General features: G+C 41.6%; 1 protein-coding gene across 1 annotated transcript in view; it reads left to right on the top strand.

The window, feature by feature from the left end:
* The window catches only part of TMEM232 (transmembrane protein 232), a 191,072-nt gene that overhangs the window by 47,931 nt on the left and 124,735 nt on the right, over positions 1-18,406 (top strand). Inside the window, exons 8-9 of the mRNA XM_015419320.1 lie at positions 3,024-3,147; positions 3,767-3,986. Of these exons, the coding sequence (XP_015274806.1) occupies positions 3,024-3,147; positions 3,767-3,986 (344 nt within the window). The remainder of the gene's footprint in view (positions 1-3,023; positions 3,148-3,766; positions 3,987-18,406) is intronic.

The following is an 18,406-nucleotide window of genomic DNA, read 5'->3' as shown; positions in this document are numbered from 1 at the left end:
GGTGGATGGTGGATTTTCAATCTTTTCTCAACTGCATAAATTCTTGAGAGTGGTCATGCTGAAGAATACCTCCTTCCCTGATCAGTGTTACATGTAGGATGACAGTGGCGTTCCCATTCCTCAAACAAGACAACAGCAAAAGTTTCATTACTTTTGTAGAACTCATACATTCTGAAACACAGGCTGCATTCAGATACTGCAACCAGCCTTTATTCGTTAGTTAGGTGAATAAATGAAGCTTGTTTACCATACTCATGCACTCCTTTGACCCCATTGTTCTACCTCGAATCACATGAGGAGTGTGACTTGAAGCTTCAATTTGCTGTGGAGTCCAAATGCAGGTCTCTGGTCAAATACCAGTCTCTCTTTAAAATGGTCCAGCAATGGTCCTCCTCAGGCCTCTCCTGGGCTGCAGTGCTCCAGAGCAGGCCCTGGGAGGCCGGCGACGGGCCTCCTCAGGCCTCCCCTGGGCTTCAGCATTCCAGTGTGGGCCCCGGAAGGCCGGAACCAGGCCTCCTCAGGCCTCCCCTGGACGGCAGCGCTCCAGCACGGGTCCCGGGAGGCCAGCAATGGGCCTCCTCAGGCCTCCCCCGGGCCACAGTGCTCCAGTGCGGGCCCTGGGAGGCTGGCGACGGGCCTCCCCCGGGCCGCAGTGCTCCAGCGCAGGCCCTGGGAGGCTGGCAATGGGCCTCCCCTGGGCTCCAGCGCTCCCGCGTGGGCCCTGAAAGGCCGGCGACAGGCCTCCTCAGGCCTCTCCAGGCCTCCCCTGGGCTGCAGTGCTCCAGCACAGGCCCTGGGAGGCCGGCGACGGGCCTCCTCAGGCCTTCCTCGGGCTGCAGCGCTCCAGCGTGGGCCCAGGGAGGCCAGCGACGGGCCTCTTCAGGCCTCCCCTGGACCGCAGTGCTTCAACGTGGGGAGCTGGGGGTGGGGATTGCCATCACCGCCATTTGTGCCAGCTCCTGGGCTGCTGGAGCAGCGCTCTGGCACGCTCCAGCCCCAAATGACTCCTGAGTATCTGGATATTAATATCTCAATGTTGACACACTGACGTCCAATTATTGTGACATAATAGGTTTTCATACAAGTTTCAGGTCACATCTGATGGCTAGCTTTCGACTTTTTTCAACAAAGCACGACTGGTCGAGATATAGCAATGGGGGGAAAAACCCAATCTGAGAAGCAAGTAAGGAACCTAGAAGGCTGTGCGGCTAAAACATTGAACAAAATTCAACTATTTATTACAAAGTGCACAGTAACTACAGATTAAAAACATAGATAGAATGTAGATTAAAAACAGAGAGGTAGTGGGCAATGTTCCCTCTAAGCGGTGGAGTCTTATGAGCAAAAAGTCTACTTTGTGAGCTACTGGCATTAAAGTTGTGAGCAAGCGATTTGGCTGCTGCATAAATTAGTTTGCTCTAGAGCCATCCTTCCTGAGCTAAGACAGAAATGTGTGAGCTGGAGGCTAAAAAACTGAGCTAACTCACACTAACTCAGCTTAGAGGGAGCAGTGGTAGTGGGTATCATATTACATCTACATAGCATACAGCAACAAATGTAAGTTGCATGCACAATAACAAAGACCAAAGTATTGATTACACATATCACTAGACCAAATGTGTTTCATCCCAGAGGACCTTCTTCAGTGGTCTAAATAATAACATACACTAGAAATGTAAATATGAAATATCTGTTCCAAGCCAGGCAGGTTGTATATGAATCAATGGAATAGTGTAGCTCCAAATAATAGTTATAAAGTTTTGATGTCAATCAGGCTTGCATGTATTGAGGAGCCCACACCTATCAAAGATGATAGCTTTATATAACCATTCTGCCTTTGGCTGTTGCTCTGTTCACTATGTGTCTCAGTGTGTCAACCCAAAGTGTATATTGACTTAATTGAAAGCTTGGCCCATCTCAGTTGATTAATAAAAGGGTGATAATAATATCTTAAGTGTGGAAGTTCCTAAAAATATTAAAAGCCATCTCTCATACCACTCTATCCCTGGGGGGATAAGGCCAGCAACATCAGATCATATACTGGAAAAGACTTTATTAAGAGCATTTCCAGATGCTGCCTTTCTCCTACTGGGACATCACAGGTGTCATTCATCCAGACAGTTTCACCTTGTCTAACACTGACTCTTATGAGGGAGTCTCTTTCTGCCAATACTTAAATTACTAGCTGGGGTTAACACTGATAGAGATATATCTTTGATCCCAAGAAGCACAGCTGTCTCACATAATTAAGGGACTTAGGGTCCTATGGCACCATTTTGAATTACCTGAACTTTTTAAAAACACACACACACACACACACACAATTTTGATTTATTTCTTCTTTCCTTGAACCATATGTGTTCAAACCTCCAGCAATAAAAAATTACTACTACAGCAGGTGTCTCATGGCAGCCCTTCTCCTTTCCATAAGATAGAGATGGATGTTTCACTGTTAGCAGCCAACTCTAATAGTGTTGGAAGACAGCAGTATTACCCTATTGAAGCAAATCCTTTGTCTGCAGGTCATCTAAGATTTTACATTTACGTCAATATCTTCCCTTATAAGTTATCGAAGGTCTGAAGTAAATGCCACCTGAAAAGCACTTATCTGTGTATCATGCTGATGCCATCCTGTTTAAATGTGCTTCTCTTGCAAGCTGGCCCGTAAACATGAAGTGTTAGTATGCTAGTAATCTGTGGCTCAGGAGGTTGTGCCTCTGGAATAGTAACAACATATAAATACAGGCTGGTGCACTCTCTGAGTACATTTTAATGGTATGGTGACCACATGTAATACTTACATAAGCAAGTACTTTTCGTTGTGCTTAAATTGGGCTTACTCCTGGTTATTCTGTGAATGCTGATGTGAAGTAAATCTAAAAAAAGTTAGCATATTCTGACATGTGTTGGTTCCAGTAAGAAAGCAATTACTTCTGTCTCCAAAATAGTTTTTCTATTTGAACCCCCCCCACTGATTATTTTATTTTAGACCAATGTTGACCCTCCTATCTTAAAATATCTAGGTTGGAATCAGTATTGGGCTTGATGGTCCTTGGAGAGGCTGCCAAATTAAACATGTCCAGCTTGAAAGTTTTAATGGACCTAGTGAGAGATTTTATTTCAGGCTCTATGCCTCTTCAGAAGCAGGTAAGCACCAAGCTCATTTAGATGTAGGAGGGAAATGTGCTTCTGGAAAACACTAAATTGGATAGAAGCAAAGCATTTATTTTCTTTACTGTTTGTCCCTGAAGTTTATGTTGGTCTCAGTATTCCAAGTTGGAAGAACGAACAAACACACCAGTTCTTGAAATGTAATTCTCCTGCAGTTTAAAACATTTTGAGTGGCTTATGGGTGCAGTTCTCTCTGCCCCCCCCCCCCGATTGTTGTGAGAATAAGACTGCAGTCCTAAGAACTGCATTCCTGGGTGTAAGCTCCATTGAATAAAATGGAATTTAGAAGTAACTACAGGGTTGCTCCAAATTCAGTCCTATGCATGCTTACTTGCATGTAAGCCACAGTGAACAGTGATACTCACTTGTAAGTAAACGTGCGTAGAATTTAGCTGAAAAGGTATTTTGCAAAGATATATATCAACCTGTTCTTTATGATATATGAAACTTTTGATAGAACTCTAATCATGCATAGGATCTAGCTGTAAGGGTGTACTATAAACAATATATCAATCTGTTCTTATGTATAGAACTTTTGATAGAACTATAACCATATCAATTACGGTCCATACTTGATTGGAATTTTCACCTACAGCCAAAGAGTAACACGATCAAACTCCCATGCTGGCAGTGGCAAGTGGGATACATATATACCAATATACTCAGAGAAATCTGTTTACGTGGAATTAGTGCAGATCTGCAAAAAACTGCATTCCTTGGATTCTGTGATTGTGCAGAGCAATTTAAAGATGGCAAGGAGTTAAAAGGTGCAAGTTTTCTTGATCTTTTGCACTACTACCCATCAGCTGATGACAGTAAGTATCAGAGCAGCAAATTCCCTTCTCTGTGTGTGGACACGTGGAAGCATATCTTGAAAATGCCTTATTAAGGAAGCCACCTATTAATTAAAACAGAATTCCAAAAGTTTTGCATATTTCCATTTGCATTTCTTAATTAAGTTCTTTACTTTTGCCCAGAAATCCAGATTAGGGCCAATAATGTTAGGACTGTTCAGATTGCAGTCCTATGCACACTTAAGTAGGGAATAAGTCCAGCTGAATTTGGAACTAAATGGAGCTTGGTTTTGAGTAAATATGCTTAAAATGGAGCTACATGAATCAGTGACCAGTTCTAAAAAGCACTGTAAAAGCTTACACTTAAGATCCCTTATTTTGGGGTGTAGATAATTGACTGAAAATAGAATTGAAATAAGTAATGCATTGGATATATTTAGATGCCATGACAAATTCACGTTCATGATTATGGGTTAGAAATATAACAGATTAATATCAAAATCAGGAGGACTGCAGTACCTGTTGTTATAATTTGAGGTTACTGATTTCACTGCTTTTTATTTTGTTTTATTATAAACACACAAAATGTCACAGTACATATAAATAATGTATGAGACCAACCACACCTTAAATCCCTTATCTTTGCATGAAAAGATATTAGAACAAGTACCCCAGAGCATGATTCTCCGTATATATCATATCTGTTCCCACCATAATCAGCTGGTGAAACAAAAAAGATTTATTTATGTAGGGGATTTATATGCCACCTCTCCAGAGACCTGCTTGAGGTTGCTTACAAATAAAAACAATACATTACATTAATAAATGCATCATAAATTATCAGTGTAAATACCGTTCTTGTTCTAAGGCTTAATAAACTCACATAGCAGTAAAGCCTGAGACAATATGAACAAACTGTGGAACTGAAGGCCATGAGAGTTTACTAAGAAGTAGTGACAACTGTGTTCAATAAGATTACTCCCAAGTCAGGGTACACAGGAATAGGCTTTCAGTTTATGGCTACAATCTTATGCATATTAACTTAGATGATATGTACTCCCAAGAAAGTGAATACAGTATGTTTTCTTTGTCAAAGAAACATGCATAGGATTGGACTTTTCTTTTGAGAGCCAGTTTGGTGTAGTGGTTAAGTGTGTGGACTCTAATCTGGGAGAACTAGGTTTGATTCCCCACTCCTCCACCTGCAGCTGCTGGATGGCCTTGGGCAAGCCATAATTCTGACACAGCTGTCCTTGAAAAAGAGCAGTTTCTGTCAGAGCTCTCTCAGCCCCATCTACCTCACAGGGTGTCTGTTGAGGGGAGGGGAAGGGAAAGGAGTTTGTAAGTCACTCTGAGACGCCTTTGGGTAGTGAAGGGCGGGGTATAAATCCAATCTCCTCCTCCTCTTCCTCCTCTTATTTTAAAATGGATGAATACAAGCTCCAGACTAAAAGGAGAAAATTATAAAATGTAAGATGCTTAAAATTAGGTTGGTAAAGATACAACAATATTAGTTATAGAAAGAAATTAAAGGGTGCATAAAGACATATTCCAGTCTTTAGGATAACATGTTGAGTTCACTAGGAAACCTTAGTTAGGTCAACCACAGAGAAATTTTGTAGATTGTTTAGAGCTGCGGTCATTTCACAGTTATCTGGAAGTAAGCCCCTCTGAACTCAAGTGAGACTTGCTTCTGAACAAACATCATTCAGGGTGTTAGAGTAATAAAATAACTGACTGAAATCTGTGGGCCATCCAGTAGTACTGGATCCTATGAAAGCACTTACAGTCATGGATCTTTCCTACCTCCCTATCCCCCCCCCGGCCCACTGAGGGCCCCAAAAGAAGATGTTGGAGATCAACTGAGCTTCATGGACAAAAAGCCATGCAGCACAGTGGTCTACACTGAGGAGGAAAAATTGGATGGAATCACTCCTTCTTCCTCTTGCATGAATGTAATACTTGGTCCACCATGCTTCCTGTACTAGTGAACAAGGGAGATGGGGGCAATTTTGCCAAATTCCACTCCTTGCTGTAGTTTTTATGTGTTCTGTGGATTAGCTTTTGGGCATTTGTTGGGAGGTGCTGGACAAATGGGAAAGATGCATTTCATTGAACACCTGGCCCTCCTGTTTGCATAGGATCCAAAACATTGTCTTCACTGATAACATTTGTAATAAAGAAGTGATGATATTCAGAAATGCATTACAAGAAGTTGAAATATAAAGCCCTTTTGCTACTGGCTTCAAGACAATAATAATAATAATTCAGTGCCATCAGGTTGCAACCCACTCATGGTCAATGCTCCCTCTAAGCTGTGGAGTCCCGTGAGCAAAAATTCTACTTTGTGAGCTACTGGCATTAAAGTTGTGAGCAAGCAATTTGACTACTGCATAAATTAGTTTCCTCTGGAGCCATCTTTCCTAAGCTAAGACAAAAATGTGTTAGCCAGAGGCTAACAAACTGTGAGCTAGCTCACACTAACTCAGCTTAGAGGGAACACTGCTCATGGTGACCCCTCATTGGGTTTTCAAGGCAAAAGAAGAACAGAGGTGGTTTGCCGTTGCCTACCTCTGTATGGCAGCCCAGGTCTTCCTTGGTGGTCTCCCATCCAAGTACTAAGCTGACTGTGCTTAGCTTCTGAGCTCTGATGAGCTCAGCCTAGTTTAGGCTATTCAGGCTACCAAATGGCCACCTTTAACATTAAAATGAAAATAAGGAACATAAAGGTGCCAGTAAATTAAAATGACAAAGGACACAAATATTCACAGTGGTGGGATTATGACATTTAAATTTGATGCATAGAACTGGGACAGTTTCCATAACTTGTCCAAATCTTTTTATTTATTTGGGGTATTTTTCATCTCATTCTTCATAGAGCACTTGAAGCAGTTTATGAAATTGATTAATAAAAGTAAAATACAAAGATAAAGCATTGCAACAGTAAATATAGATTTCATTTAACAACTAAAATCAGTGAAAGAGTCTGTGTTTCAGATTCACCTCTATCCATGATGACATGAGAATGTGCTTCTTCCGCTATGTTGTTCTTGTTGTTCAGTTGCATAGTTGAGTCCGACTCTTCACAACCCCATGGACCGCATCACGCCAGGCCCTCCTGTCTTCCATCATGCTCCGGAGTTTGCTTAACTTCTTCTTTTTCCTTCAGTCTTTCCCAGCATCAGGGTGTCAGCTAGGCCTCTCGCTGCCATGGAGTGGAGGGTGTCTTTGGAATGTTAGGTTTCCTTTCTCTGTGCCTTCCATGGGGTTTTTAGCTGTGTAACATGAGCATTTGGCCTTGGTGTCTAGCATCAGCTTTCTCTTGGGAAACCTCTTCCCCAGCTGGTGAGCGGGTATCCTTTCGCACCAAGGAACCATCCCTGGGCAGGGTGGGAGGGGGGCTCTTGGTAGTTGGTGATTCGATCCTTAGGCAGGTAGACAGCTGGGTGGCGAACCCGCATACTGACCGTATGGTGACTTGCCTGCCTGGTGCGAATGTAGCGGACATTACACTTGTTTTAGATAGGCTGGTAGATAGTGCTGGGGAGGAGCCAGTGGTCGTGGTGCATGTCAGCACCAACAATGTGGGGAAATGCAGTTGTGAGGTCCTGGAGGAGAAATTTAGGCTGCTGGGCAGGAAACTTAGGTCCAGGACCTCCAAGGTAGCTTTCTCAGAAGTGCTACCTGTTCCACATGCAGGGCTGGAGAGACAGACACAGATCAGGAGTCTCAATGCGTGGATGAGACGATGGTGTAGGGGGGGAAGGTTTCACATTTGTTAGGCACTGTGATGCTTTTTGGAACAAGAGGGAGCTGTACAGGTGAGACGGTCTCCACTTGGCCCAAGAAGGAACCAGGCTGCTGACGCTTAAAATCAAAAAGGTGGCGGAACAGTTTTTAAACTGAATACTGGGGGGAAAGCCGACAGGAGATGAAAAGTCTCTGGTTCGGGTTGGCTCATCTCAGAGAGATGAGGGGGTAGGTGTTGCTTTTCTACAGGGAGGTGGATTGAAATTGTCCACTGAGGCCATGACTAGTGACATGGACTGCCTGACAAGGTCTCGAGATAGCAAGAGGAAGGTTGCAGGCTTAACTTGTATGGGAAATTACAGCTGTTTCTATGCAAATGCTAGAAGTGGCCGAGGTAAAATCGGGTGTTGGAGGGAAAAATAGACATTGTGGGTATTTCAGACACTTGGTGGGATGAGGAAAATCAGTGGGATACAGTGATTCCCAGTTATATATTATATTGGAAGGATAGGGGGGGGGAGGGTTGGAGGTGGGGTGGCTCTGTATGTCAGAGAGGGTATAAAGTCCAGAAAGATTGAGAGTCTAAGAGAATTGGATTCGGTTCTGGAAATTCTATGGGTTGAAATAGGGGGGCCAAAAGGAAACTTAACACTGGGGGGTTGTTATCGCCCACCAGATCAAAAGATAGAGGAGGATTATAAAATGATGAATGAATTCAAAAAAATGTATAAGTTTTTGAAAAATGTAAATGATTTGATAACAGAAGTGCTGCATATAAGTTTAAAATTAAGTCTGGAGATTTACCTGTTAAATATTATTCCAAATGAGCATAAAGGGAAAAATTACTATATACTAACATATATGCTCACAGCGGCTAGAATTTTGATTGCTAAATACTGGAAGCAAGAAAAGTTACCTAAGAGAAAGGAAATAGTTGAGAAATTAATGGAAGTCGCAGAAATGGATAAATTAACACTCATTTTGCAAGGGAAAGATGATAAGGTGTTTAAAGAAAGATGGGCAGAATTCTACAAATGGATAGAGTATAAAAATCTGTAATAGACTCATACAGATGACACGTTAAAATACGAATGTAATGGTTGTTTATTTGTGATAAAATTTAAATAAAACTGTTAAAAAAATTTTTTAAAAAATGATAGCAGCTGGACAAAAACACTGTGTCGTAATAGGTGATTTTAACTACCCACACATTGATTGGGTCAATATGTGTTCTAGTCGAGAAAAAGAGATTGAGTTTCTAGACACTCTAAATGACTGTGCTATGGAGCAGATAGTCATGGAACCTAGCAGGGGAGAGGCGATCCTTGATTTGGTCCTAAGTAACACTCAAGACCTGGTGAGAGATGTAAAAGTGATTGCACCGCTTGGGAACAGTGATCATAATGTTGTTGAGTTCAACATTTGTATAAATAGGGAATTGGCCAAAAAGACTGACACAACCACTTTTAACTTTAAAAGGGGTAACTTCTCTGATATGAGAGGACATGTGGGGAGGAAACTGAAAGGAAAAGTAGAAAGGGTCAAAATCATAGGGGAATCTTGGAAACTATTTAAAACTACGATCCTAGAAGCGCAAAAAAAAAATATTCCGCAGGTTAGGAAAGGCACAAACAGGTATAGGAAAAAGCCTGCATGGTTAATGAACAAAGTAATGGAAGCTGTAAAATGTAAAAAGGATTCCTTTAAGCAGTGGAAAGCTAGTCACAGTGAGGCTGATAAAACAGAACACAGGCTATGGCAAATAAAATGCAAGTCTGAGGTCAGGCAGGCAAAAAGGGAATATGAGGAGCATATAGCAAAAAACGTAAAAACCAACAATAAAACTTTCTTCAAATACATTAGAAACAGGAAACCAGCCAGGGAGGCAGTGGGGCCCTTGGACGACCAAGGGGTAAAAGGAGTATTGAAGGATGATAGGGAAATGGCTGAGAAGCTAAATGCATTTTTTGCCTCCGTCTTCACTGTGGAAGATGAGAAGTGCTTGCCCACTCCAGAACCACTGATTTCAGGAGGGGTGTTGGAAGACCTGAGTCAGATTGAGGTGACGAGAGAGGAGGTCCTAAAACTGATAGACAACTTAAAAACTGATAAATCACCAGGCCCAGATGGCATACATCCGAGAGTTCTGAAAGAACTCAAATGTGAACTTGTAGATCTCCTGACAAAGATATGTAATCTTTCCTTAAAATCTGCCTCCATTCCTGAGGATTGGAAGGTAGCTAATGTCACTCCCATCTTTAAAAAGGGTTCCAGAGGAGATCCGGGAAATTACAGGCCTGTCAGTCTGACGTCGATACCGGGTAAATTGGTGGAAACCATTATTAAGGAAAGAATTAGTAGGCACATAGATGAACAAAACCTATTGAGGCAGACTCAGCACGGTTTCTGTAAGGGAAGATCTTGTCTCACTAACCTGTTAGTGTTCTTTGAGGGGGTGAACAAACATGTGGACAAGGGGGATCCAATAGATATTATTTACCTTGACTTCCAGAAAGCTTTTGATAAAGTTCCTCATCAAAGGCTCCTAAGTAAGCTCAAAAATCATGGGATAGAAGGACAAGTTCTTTTATGGATCAAAAACTGGCTAGTTCATAGAAAACAGAGAGTGAGTGTAGGTGGGCAATTTTCTCAGTGGAGGGTGGTAAGCAGTGGGGTACCGCAGGGATCAGTACTTGGTCCACTGCTTTTTAACTTGTTCATTAATTATTTGGAGTTGGGAGTAAGCAGTGAAGTGGCTAAATTTGCGGATGATACAAAGTTGTTCAGGGTGGTGAAAACCAGTGAGGATTGTGAGGCACTCCAAAGGGATCTGTCAATTTTGGGCGAGTGGGCGTCAACATGGCAAATGGGGTTCAATGTGGCCAAGTGCAAGGTGATGCACATTGGAGCCAAAAATCCTAACTATAAATACACGTTGATGGGGTCTGAACTGGCAGAGACTGATCAAGAGAGAGATCTTGGAGTTGTAGTAGATAACTCACTGAAAATGTCGAGACAGTGTGTGACTGCAATAAAGAAGGCCAATGCTATGCTGGGGATTATTAGGAAGGGTATTGAAAACAGATCAGACAGAAAACAGATGCCCCTATATAAATCAATGGTGCAACCTCATTTGGAATACTGTGTGCAGTTCTGGTCACCACACATTAAAAAGGATATTATAGCTTTGGGAAAAGTGCAGAAAAGGGCAACTCGAATGATAAAAGGGTTGGAACACTTTCCCTATGAGGAAAGGTTAAAGCGTTTAGGGCTCTTTAGCTTGGAGAAACGACGACTGAGGGGAGACATGATTGAGGTTTATAAGATTATGCATGGGAAAGAGCAGGTAGAGAAAGAGGTACTTTTCTCCCTTTCTCACAATACAAGAACCCGTGGGCACTCCATGAAATTGCTGAGCGGTCGGGTTAGAACGGATAAAAGGAAGTACTTCTTCTGCTGAGTGGTAGGGTTAGAACGGATAAAAGGAAGTACTTCTTCACCCAAAGAGTGATTAACACTTGGAATTCACTGCCACAGGAAGTGGTCACGGCTACCAGCATGGACGGCTTCAAAAGGGAATTAGATAAGTATATGGAGCAGAGGTCCATCAGTGGCTATTAGCCACAAGGTATAGATAGGGGCTCTGGGGCAAGTGATGCTCTGGCTTCTTGGTGCTTGGGGGGGGGGTCAACAGTGGGAGGGCTTCTAATGTCCTGGCCCCACTGGTGGACCTCCTGATGGCACTGGTATTTCTGGCCACTGTGGGATACAGAGTGTTGGACTGGATGGGCCTTTGGCCTGATCCAACATTGGCGTCTCTTATGTTCTTATGTTCTTAGACCCGTTAGCTTTGGCGGGCTTTTGCCTATCCCTTAATTGGCTCCCGGCCATCAGGGGACCCTCTTGAATTTTTTATATCTGCTTCCTTTGTGTGCTTATTGCCAATTCTAACACAAGATGTGTAAAGATAATCTGCATACTTCAATGTCTCAATAAACTTCACTTCTTTGCAAGAAAGTTGTTGGGAACTGATAGCTGCAGACGTCTGACATAGGGTCTTCTCCAGTGAGTGCGCCCTTCTCATTTGGTGGCCAAAGTATTTGAGCTTCAGTATCTGGCCTTCCAGGGAACAGTCAGGGTCGATTTCTTTTAGGATTGACTGATTTGTTCTCCTTGCAGTCCAAGGGACTCTCAAGAGTCTTTTCCAGCACCATAGTTCAAAGGCATCTATTCTTTGGTGCTCGGCCTTCCTTACGGACCAGCTCTCGCAGCCATACATGACTACTGGGAATACCATTGGTTTAACCATATGGAATTTTGTTGGCAGGGTGATGTCTCTACTTTTTATTATGCTGCCCAGGTTTGCCATCGCTTTCCTCCCAAGGAGCAGGCATCTTTTAATTTCATGGCTGCAGTCACTGTCTGCAGTAATCTGGGATCCCAGGAATGTGAAGTCTGTCACTGCTTCCATGACTACCCTTCTATTTGCCAAGGAGTAATGGGGCCAAATGCCATGATCTTAGTTTTTTTGATGTTGAGTTTCAAGCCCACTTTTGCACTCTCCTCTATACCATCCCATAAATCCCTGCACATTTCTTAAAGATGCAGATAGGGAAATGTGAATTAGAATCTTGCTTAAAGTTCAGAGGCAGAATTTTTTCACTAGTAAGTTTTGTATGTCATACTTGTCTAGAAATTATCAATATTATAAGTTTCTATTACATCCACCTGTGAATATATGTTATGTTCACTCAATAACCTGGCAGGGTTAAGACCTTTATTACTAAAACACTATGCTAAATTTGGTCATTTGGGTTCATATGAATATTTCTATTTCTTAGAAGAGATGCTATATAATGTGATGTGCTGGCACTTGTAAGCATGATGAGTAATGGAAATAATATGAGGAATGCTTGATACCTCTTTGAAAGGCTTTGACATTGCAGTCTCAAATAAGAGGAAGTGGTATTTTTGCCATGTCAAGTGCTACAGATTGTTCCATTAAGAGTTCTTGAAATTTGACTCAGGTAAGGAGGCAATGTTAGAATCCCAGTGGATCACTTAGCAACTGACACAATGCTGGATTTTGCATGCTACAGCAATCTAGTCATAACTTGAGGTCCTTCATAGATTGTATAGCAGTGCACTTGTAGGACACTTACAGAATATTAAGTCTCTTTTTGCTCTTCAAAGCCTCTTCTCATCCTGAAATACAGGCCAAAACAAGTAGCATATTGATTTCTCTTATGATATATACTTGTGAACGTTCCACAGGGAAAACAGCTTTTTTTTGCAGTCCTTTTCTGCAAAACCTTATCTCCATTTCTAGCTACCTAGCACCCATCAGAGATACTACCTTTCAGAGTAACAAACTCAAAATAGGACAGTCTCCTGCTCCAAACTGCCCACAATCTAAAATTCTGAGCAGGAAAAGGACCCACCTATAGAGGAGAAGGATAGAAGGAAGGGAGAAACAAGGGTAACAAGCAAACCAACAAAGAGAGGGGAGAAATGGGGAAAACAAGGCTGACAAGGAATGAATGTGAGCACTGCAGTGATGTGTTTCAGTTGTTGTTCGGTTGCACAGTCAAGTCCGACTCTTTGCGACCCCATGGACCACATCACGCCAGGCCCTCCTGTCTTCCATTGTCCTCCAGAGTAGCTTAAATTCATGTTTGTTGCATCGATAACACTGTTTAACTATCTCATCCTTTGCTGTCCCTTTCTTCACCAAAAGTATTTGGGCTTCAGCTTCAGTATCTGGCCTTCCAGGGATCAGTCAGGGTTTATTTCTTTTAGGATTGACTGATTTGATCTCCTTGCAGTCCAAGGGACTCTCAAACATCTTCTCCAGCACTATAATTTGAAAGCATCTATTCTTTGGCACTCAGCCTTCCTTATAGTCCAACTCTCGCAGCCATACATTACTGCTGGGAATACCATTGCTTTGACCATATGGACTTTTGTTGGCAGGGTGATGTCTCTACTTTTTATTATGCTGTCCAGGTTTGCCATCGCTTTCCTCCCAAGGAGCAAGCGTCTTTTAATTTCATGGCTGCAGTCACTATCTGCAGTGATCTTGGAACCCAGGAATGTGAATTCTGCCACTGCTTCCATGACTACCCTTCTATTTGCCAAAGAGTGATGGGGCCGGATGCCACGATCTTAGTTTTTTTGATGCTGAGTTTCAAGCCAACTTTCGTGCTCTCCTTTTTCATCTTAGTAAGAGGCTCTTTAGGTCCTCTTCACTTTCTGCCATTAGAGTGGTATCGCCTGCATATCTGAGGTTGTTGATGTTTTTTCTGGCAATCTTAATTCTGGCTTTTGATTCATTCAGGCCGGCATTTCGCGTAATATACACTGCATATAAATTAAATAAGCAGGGTGACAATATCCATCCTTGTCGTACTCCTTTTCCTATGCTAATCCAATCAGTTGTTCCATATCCGGTTCTAACTGTCGTTTCTTGATCCTTATACAGGTATCTCAGGAGACATGTGAGGTGGTCTGGTACTCCCATCTCTTTAAGGATTTGCCATAGTTTGTTGTGATCCACACAATCAAAGGCTTTAACGTAGTCAATGAAACAGAAGTAGATGTTTTTCTGGTACTCCCTTGCTTTCTCCATAATCCAGTGAACATTGGCAATTTGATCTTTAGTTCCTCTACCTCTTTGAAACCCATCTTGTACTTCTGGCAGTTCTCTATCCATGTACTGCTGAAGCCTAGCTTGTAGGATCGAGCATGACCTAGCTAGCATGTGAAATGAGTGCAATTGTGCGATAGTTTGAACATTCCTTGTCATTGCCCTTCTTTGGGATTGAAATGTAAACTGACTTTTTCCAGTTCTGTGGCCACTGTTGCATTTTCCAAATTTGCTGGCATATTGAGTGCAGCACTTTAACTGCATACTCTTTTAAGAGTTTGAATAGCTCAGCTGGGATACTATCACCTTTGCTAGCTTAATTGTTAGTAATGCTTTCTAGGGCCCATTTCGCACTCCAGGATGTCTGGCTTGAGGTCAGTGATTGTCAAGGACATTGAGGTTCTTCTTGTATAGTTCTTTTGTGTATTCTTGCCATCTCTTCCTAATTTCTTCTGCTTCTGTTAGGTCCCTACCATTTTTGTCCTTTATCATGGCCAGCTTTGCATGGAATGTTCCCTTGATTTCTCCAATTTTCTTGAAGAGATCTCTAGTCATTCCCATTCTATTCTTTTCCACTATTACTTTGCATTGTTCATTCAGGAAAGCCTTCTTATCTCTCCTTGCTGTTCTCTGGAAATCTGATTCCAGTTGGGTAAATCTTTCCTTTTCACCTTTGCCTTTTGCTTTCCTTCTTTCCTCTGCTATTTGTAAAGCCTCATCAGACAGCCACTTTGCTTTCTTGTATTTCTTGTGTTTCAAGTAGGTATGTGGATTGAGAAGGTTGGGCCAAAGGTTTCATTGAAGAAATGCATTTTAAGACCAGTTTTAAAGAACAGAGAGGAATGTGGTGCTGCAGAGATGTACGGTAGGCATCTCTACACAGAAGGATTAGAAAGGAAAATTTAAGAGTGTTTCGTGGTATGTTATTCACAGAGTTAATTTGGAGACCCAGTGTAACTGAACAGTTTACCTCCACAGGGCACGTTTCTTGCCATCTTATTGTGTCTGCTCCCTTTTGAAGGAAGCCCAAATACAAGTAGTTTGAAATTACTTGTTTCTACTGGGCTCTTTTTGTAGCACGAACTCCTCTGCATATTAGGCCACACAGAACAGTTTACCTCCACAGGGCACGTTTCTTGCCATCTTATTGTGTCTGCTCCCTTTTGGAGGAAGCCCAAATACAAGTAGTTTGAAATTACTTGTTTCTTTGGGTAAAAGCACACCCGTACCTGTGTATTGTGTGAAGATAAATAGTGCAGTCATGTGCTGGAAATGAAACATGCCACATCTATGGTAGAGCACAGACATTTTTTGTAATCTGAACAGATTCTTGCCAAGCACTCTAAACCAAGCTGACCTGCACAAATCCATTTAAGATAAATTACCAGCTCCTTGTTAACTACATAAAAATCAGTAGGACTGCAGTAACTAATCGTCCGACTTTATTAAGTACTCTGAAACTGACCTAGCTCTGAATATCTCTCTGCCTAGTTCAGTGAACACCCACACTGCTTGAGTCACGGCAGATTCTTTAGCTGCATTAGGAAAAGTATTCCTGCTGATGTGTACCGTTTTGTTCTTCAGGCTACAGTTTACATTTCTGTAACTCATACACTGATTCTATGCCTGTACTAATCCCAGTTTAGTAGCAAATGACAAATTATGGAGGAGATCCATGCTGTAGAATAAGCAGAAGCTGGGAATAGGTCTGTTTTTTTTAAGTCAGGAAAATGGTGCAGGAGGGGAGATGAAACATACCTTTTCTCAGCATGGCTGCACCAATCAGATGAACAAGTCCTCAGCACTTGTATTTCATTAAAAATGAATGTACCACCATTTAATGTGTAATTTGACCCTTACATCAGACTTCTATCTGAGACGTTATTTTCTAGCCCAGAGGAAAACATTATTTGTGTCCTGAATATATTTGGGGCCAATTTTTATTTGGTATAAATCTATATTTGTTGTGAATACTGTGCAGTCAAAATTAATCTTGTTACTTCTTCTTGTAAGTACTCTGGCACACTTGTTTTTTTATCTCCTGTGCTTGATTTAGTATGACATACAGGAATACTTTTACTCCAAGTGAAATATCAATTTTGCTTTTTCAATCCATTTTTAAATTCTGGATAAGTTCCTATACTCCCTAGAGAATATAGTCAAAATTCTTTTACACATTCTTTGTATCTCTTTTTATGGTAAGGTAACAAGCTTCATGCTCTTCTTGTCAAAGCTTAGAGGAACTTTCATCCTTTTCTCTACATCTTAACATGAAATATACTACACAAAAAGCCTATTATTAACCTTGCCTTTTTCTGTAATAGTCCTATGCTTCTTAAGAGATCTTCCCACATAGCAATGTCGATGACATCTGTCATAAAAGTAAAGCCAAATATATGTATGTCTGATTTTGAAGGCAGCTTCTGAAAAGCTTTGCCACTGCTATTGTCAGACTTCAAAAAATGTTACCAAAAATCAACGCTGTAGCAGTATTTCTGACCTGGATACATAAAATTTTTGTGTTTATCTTTTTGAGGCATGCAAGAAATGTATTAAGTGGAAAGCAGGGAGAGAAGATTGGAGTCTGTCTCCACACTCCTGCAAAAATATCTTTCCACATTTTTTCTACTGACATATGGTAATATTGTCCATTACCTCCAAATTGTGGTTGGATGAAAGTCTTGCTGTAGAAAGGCAGCCATGCTGGGTGGAGGAACAAGTATAGTGTCATGTGCCGTGTTGTGCCCTCTTTGAGAAGAAGCTAACTATGTGCTTTCATACTGCAATTTGCAGCTTTTGTTTCCAAGCCAAAGGTCAGAGGATATTTTTTTCCATTTCACATACACTATCAAAAACGAGTTGACAAATCTTATTCATAGCACTATAATGGGGGGAAAGAGCAGAAAACTTCTGAGCGGGGTTGAGAAACTGAACAGAATGTCGTGGTTTTGCTATGGTTGTTTTAAGTAATGGCCAAACTACAAGTGGTTGGGAGTGGGGAATCCACTTCTGTTTGTTCACATGTCTTCCCAGTCAGGTTTAAAATGGGTGAGTAAGGTCAATAAACAATAGTTTATGTAAGACATAGTGCACAGATGAGAGGAGCTTGACCCTGCCCCCTCCTCTGCCTTTCTTCATGGTACTCTTTTATTTGAAGCCTTTGTTTCCAGTCTGGCTCACTCCTGGTATCAGGTTTGGTTCCCCTGACCAGCTTACTCCATTATGGAGGGGGAGCTCTGGAACAGGAGGTCACAAAATAAAAATGTTGTGAGAAAACTGAAATAGTTGGTTCAGAAAATTTAAAACCCATTTATACAGTTAATTTTATAAAGAAATCATAGTGTTTTTCTCTCCTCTATTTTTGTAACTTTCCAAGCAGTTAGCAGCACAGTGAACATGACTCCCAACATGATTTTTGCTAGTCCTTTGTCTCAAGAGATATCTTTCCTCCATCACGTACACAGGAACCAACATTTGCATTCACCTACATTGTACATGAATCTAAAGAATTTGGAAACATTTAGAAATAAAAGATTGGTATGCACCTGCCATTAAGTCAAGGAAGCCAGAATATTTGCAATACTAAAGGCTTGCCTACATGCAGAAACTCACATCACACCTCCAGCCAGCAGACAGTGCCTGACTGGCTGCCTTGATTCAAGGAAACAAAGAACATCCTGAAATTGTAACATTCTTCTTTTTGTTATTTAGAAATTTAGGTGCTATCTTGCATTGTTTTGCTAAAAGCATCAGGGTAACCCCATTGCCCCTGGAATGTGGGAACATTTCCTAGGCCATAATGGCCCACATTACCAAAGCAGTTAGATTAATTGATGTAGTTTATAATTTCTATAGCTCTATCAAAATGTATGTGACCAATATGGTATAAAAGAAGGCAAGAAGCTTCATTTCAGGACTGACTCTCAGAGATCCAGGGAAGGCTTTGTCTTTCGTGATCTCTCTGGGCCAGTCCAGAAGCTTCTGTGCATGGGGAAATCTTTGTTCTGTATATTTAACCACTGTAAGTATTTAGGAAGTAAGTATT

The sequence above is a fragment of the Gekko japonicus genome, unplaced genomic scaffold (assembly GCF_001447785.1).
Source record: "Gekko japonicus isolate JY-2015 unplaced genomic scaffold, Gekko_japonicus_V1.1 scaffold257, whole genome shotgun sequence".
In the NCBI taxonomy this organism is placed as follows: Eukaryota; Metazoa; Chordata; class Lepidosauria; order Squamata; family Gekkonidae; genus Gekko; species Gekko japonicus.
The sequence above is the reverse complement of the archived record's forward strand: the minus strand, read 5'-3'. Positions and strand labels throughout refer to the sequence as shown.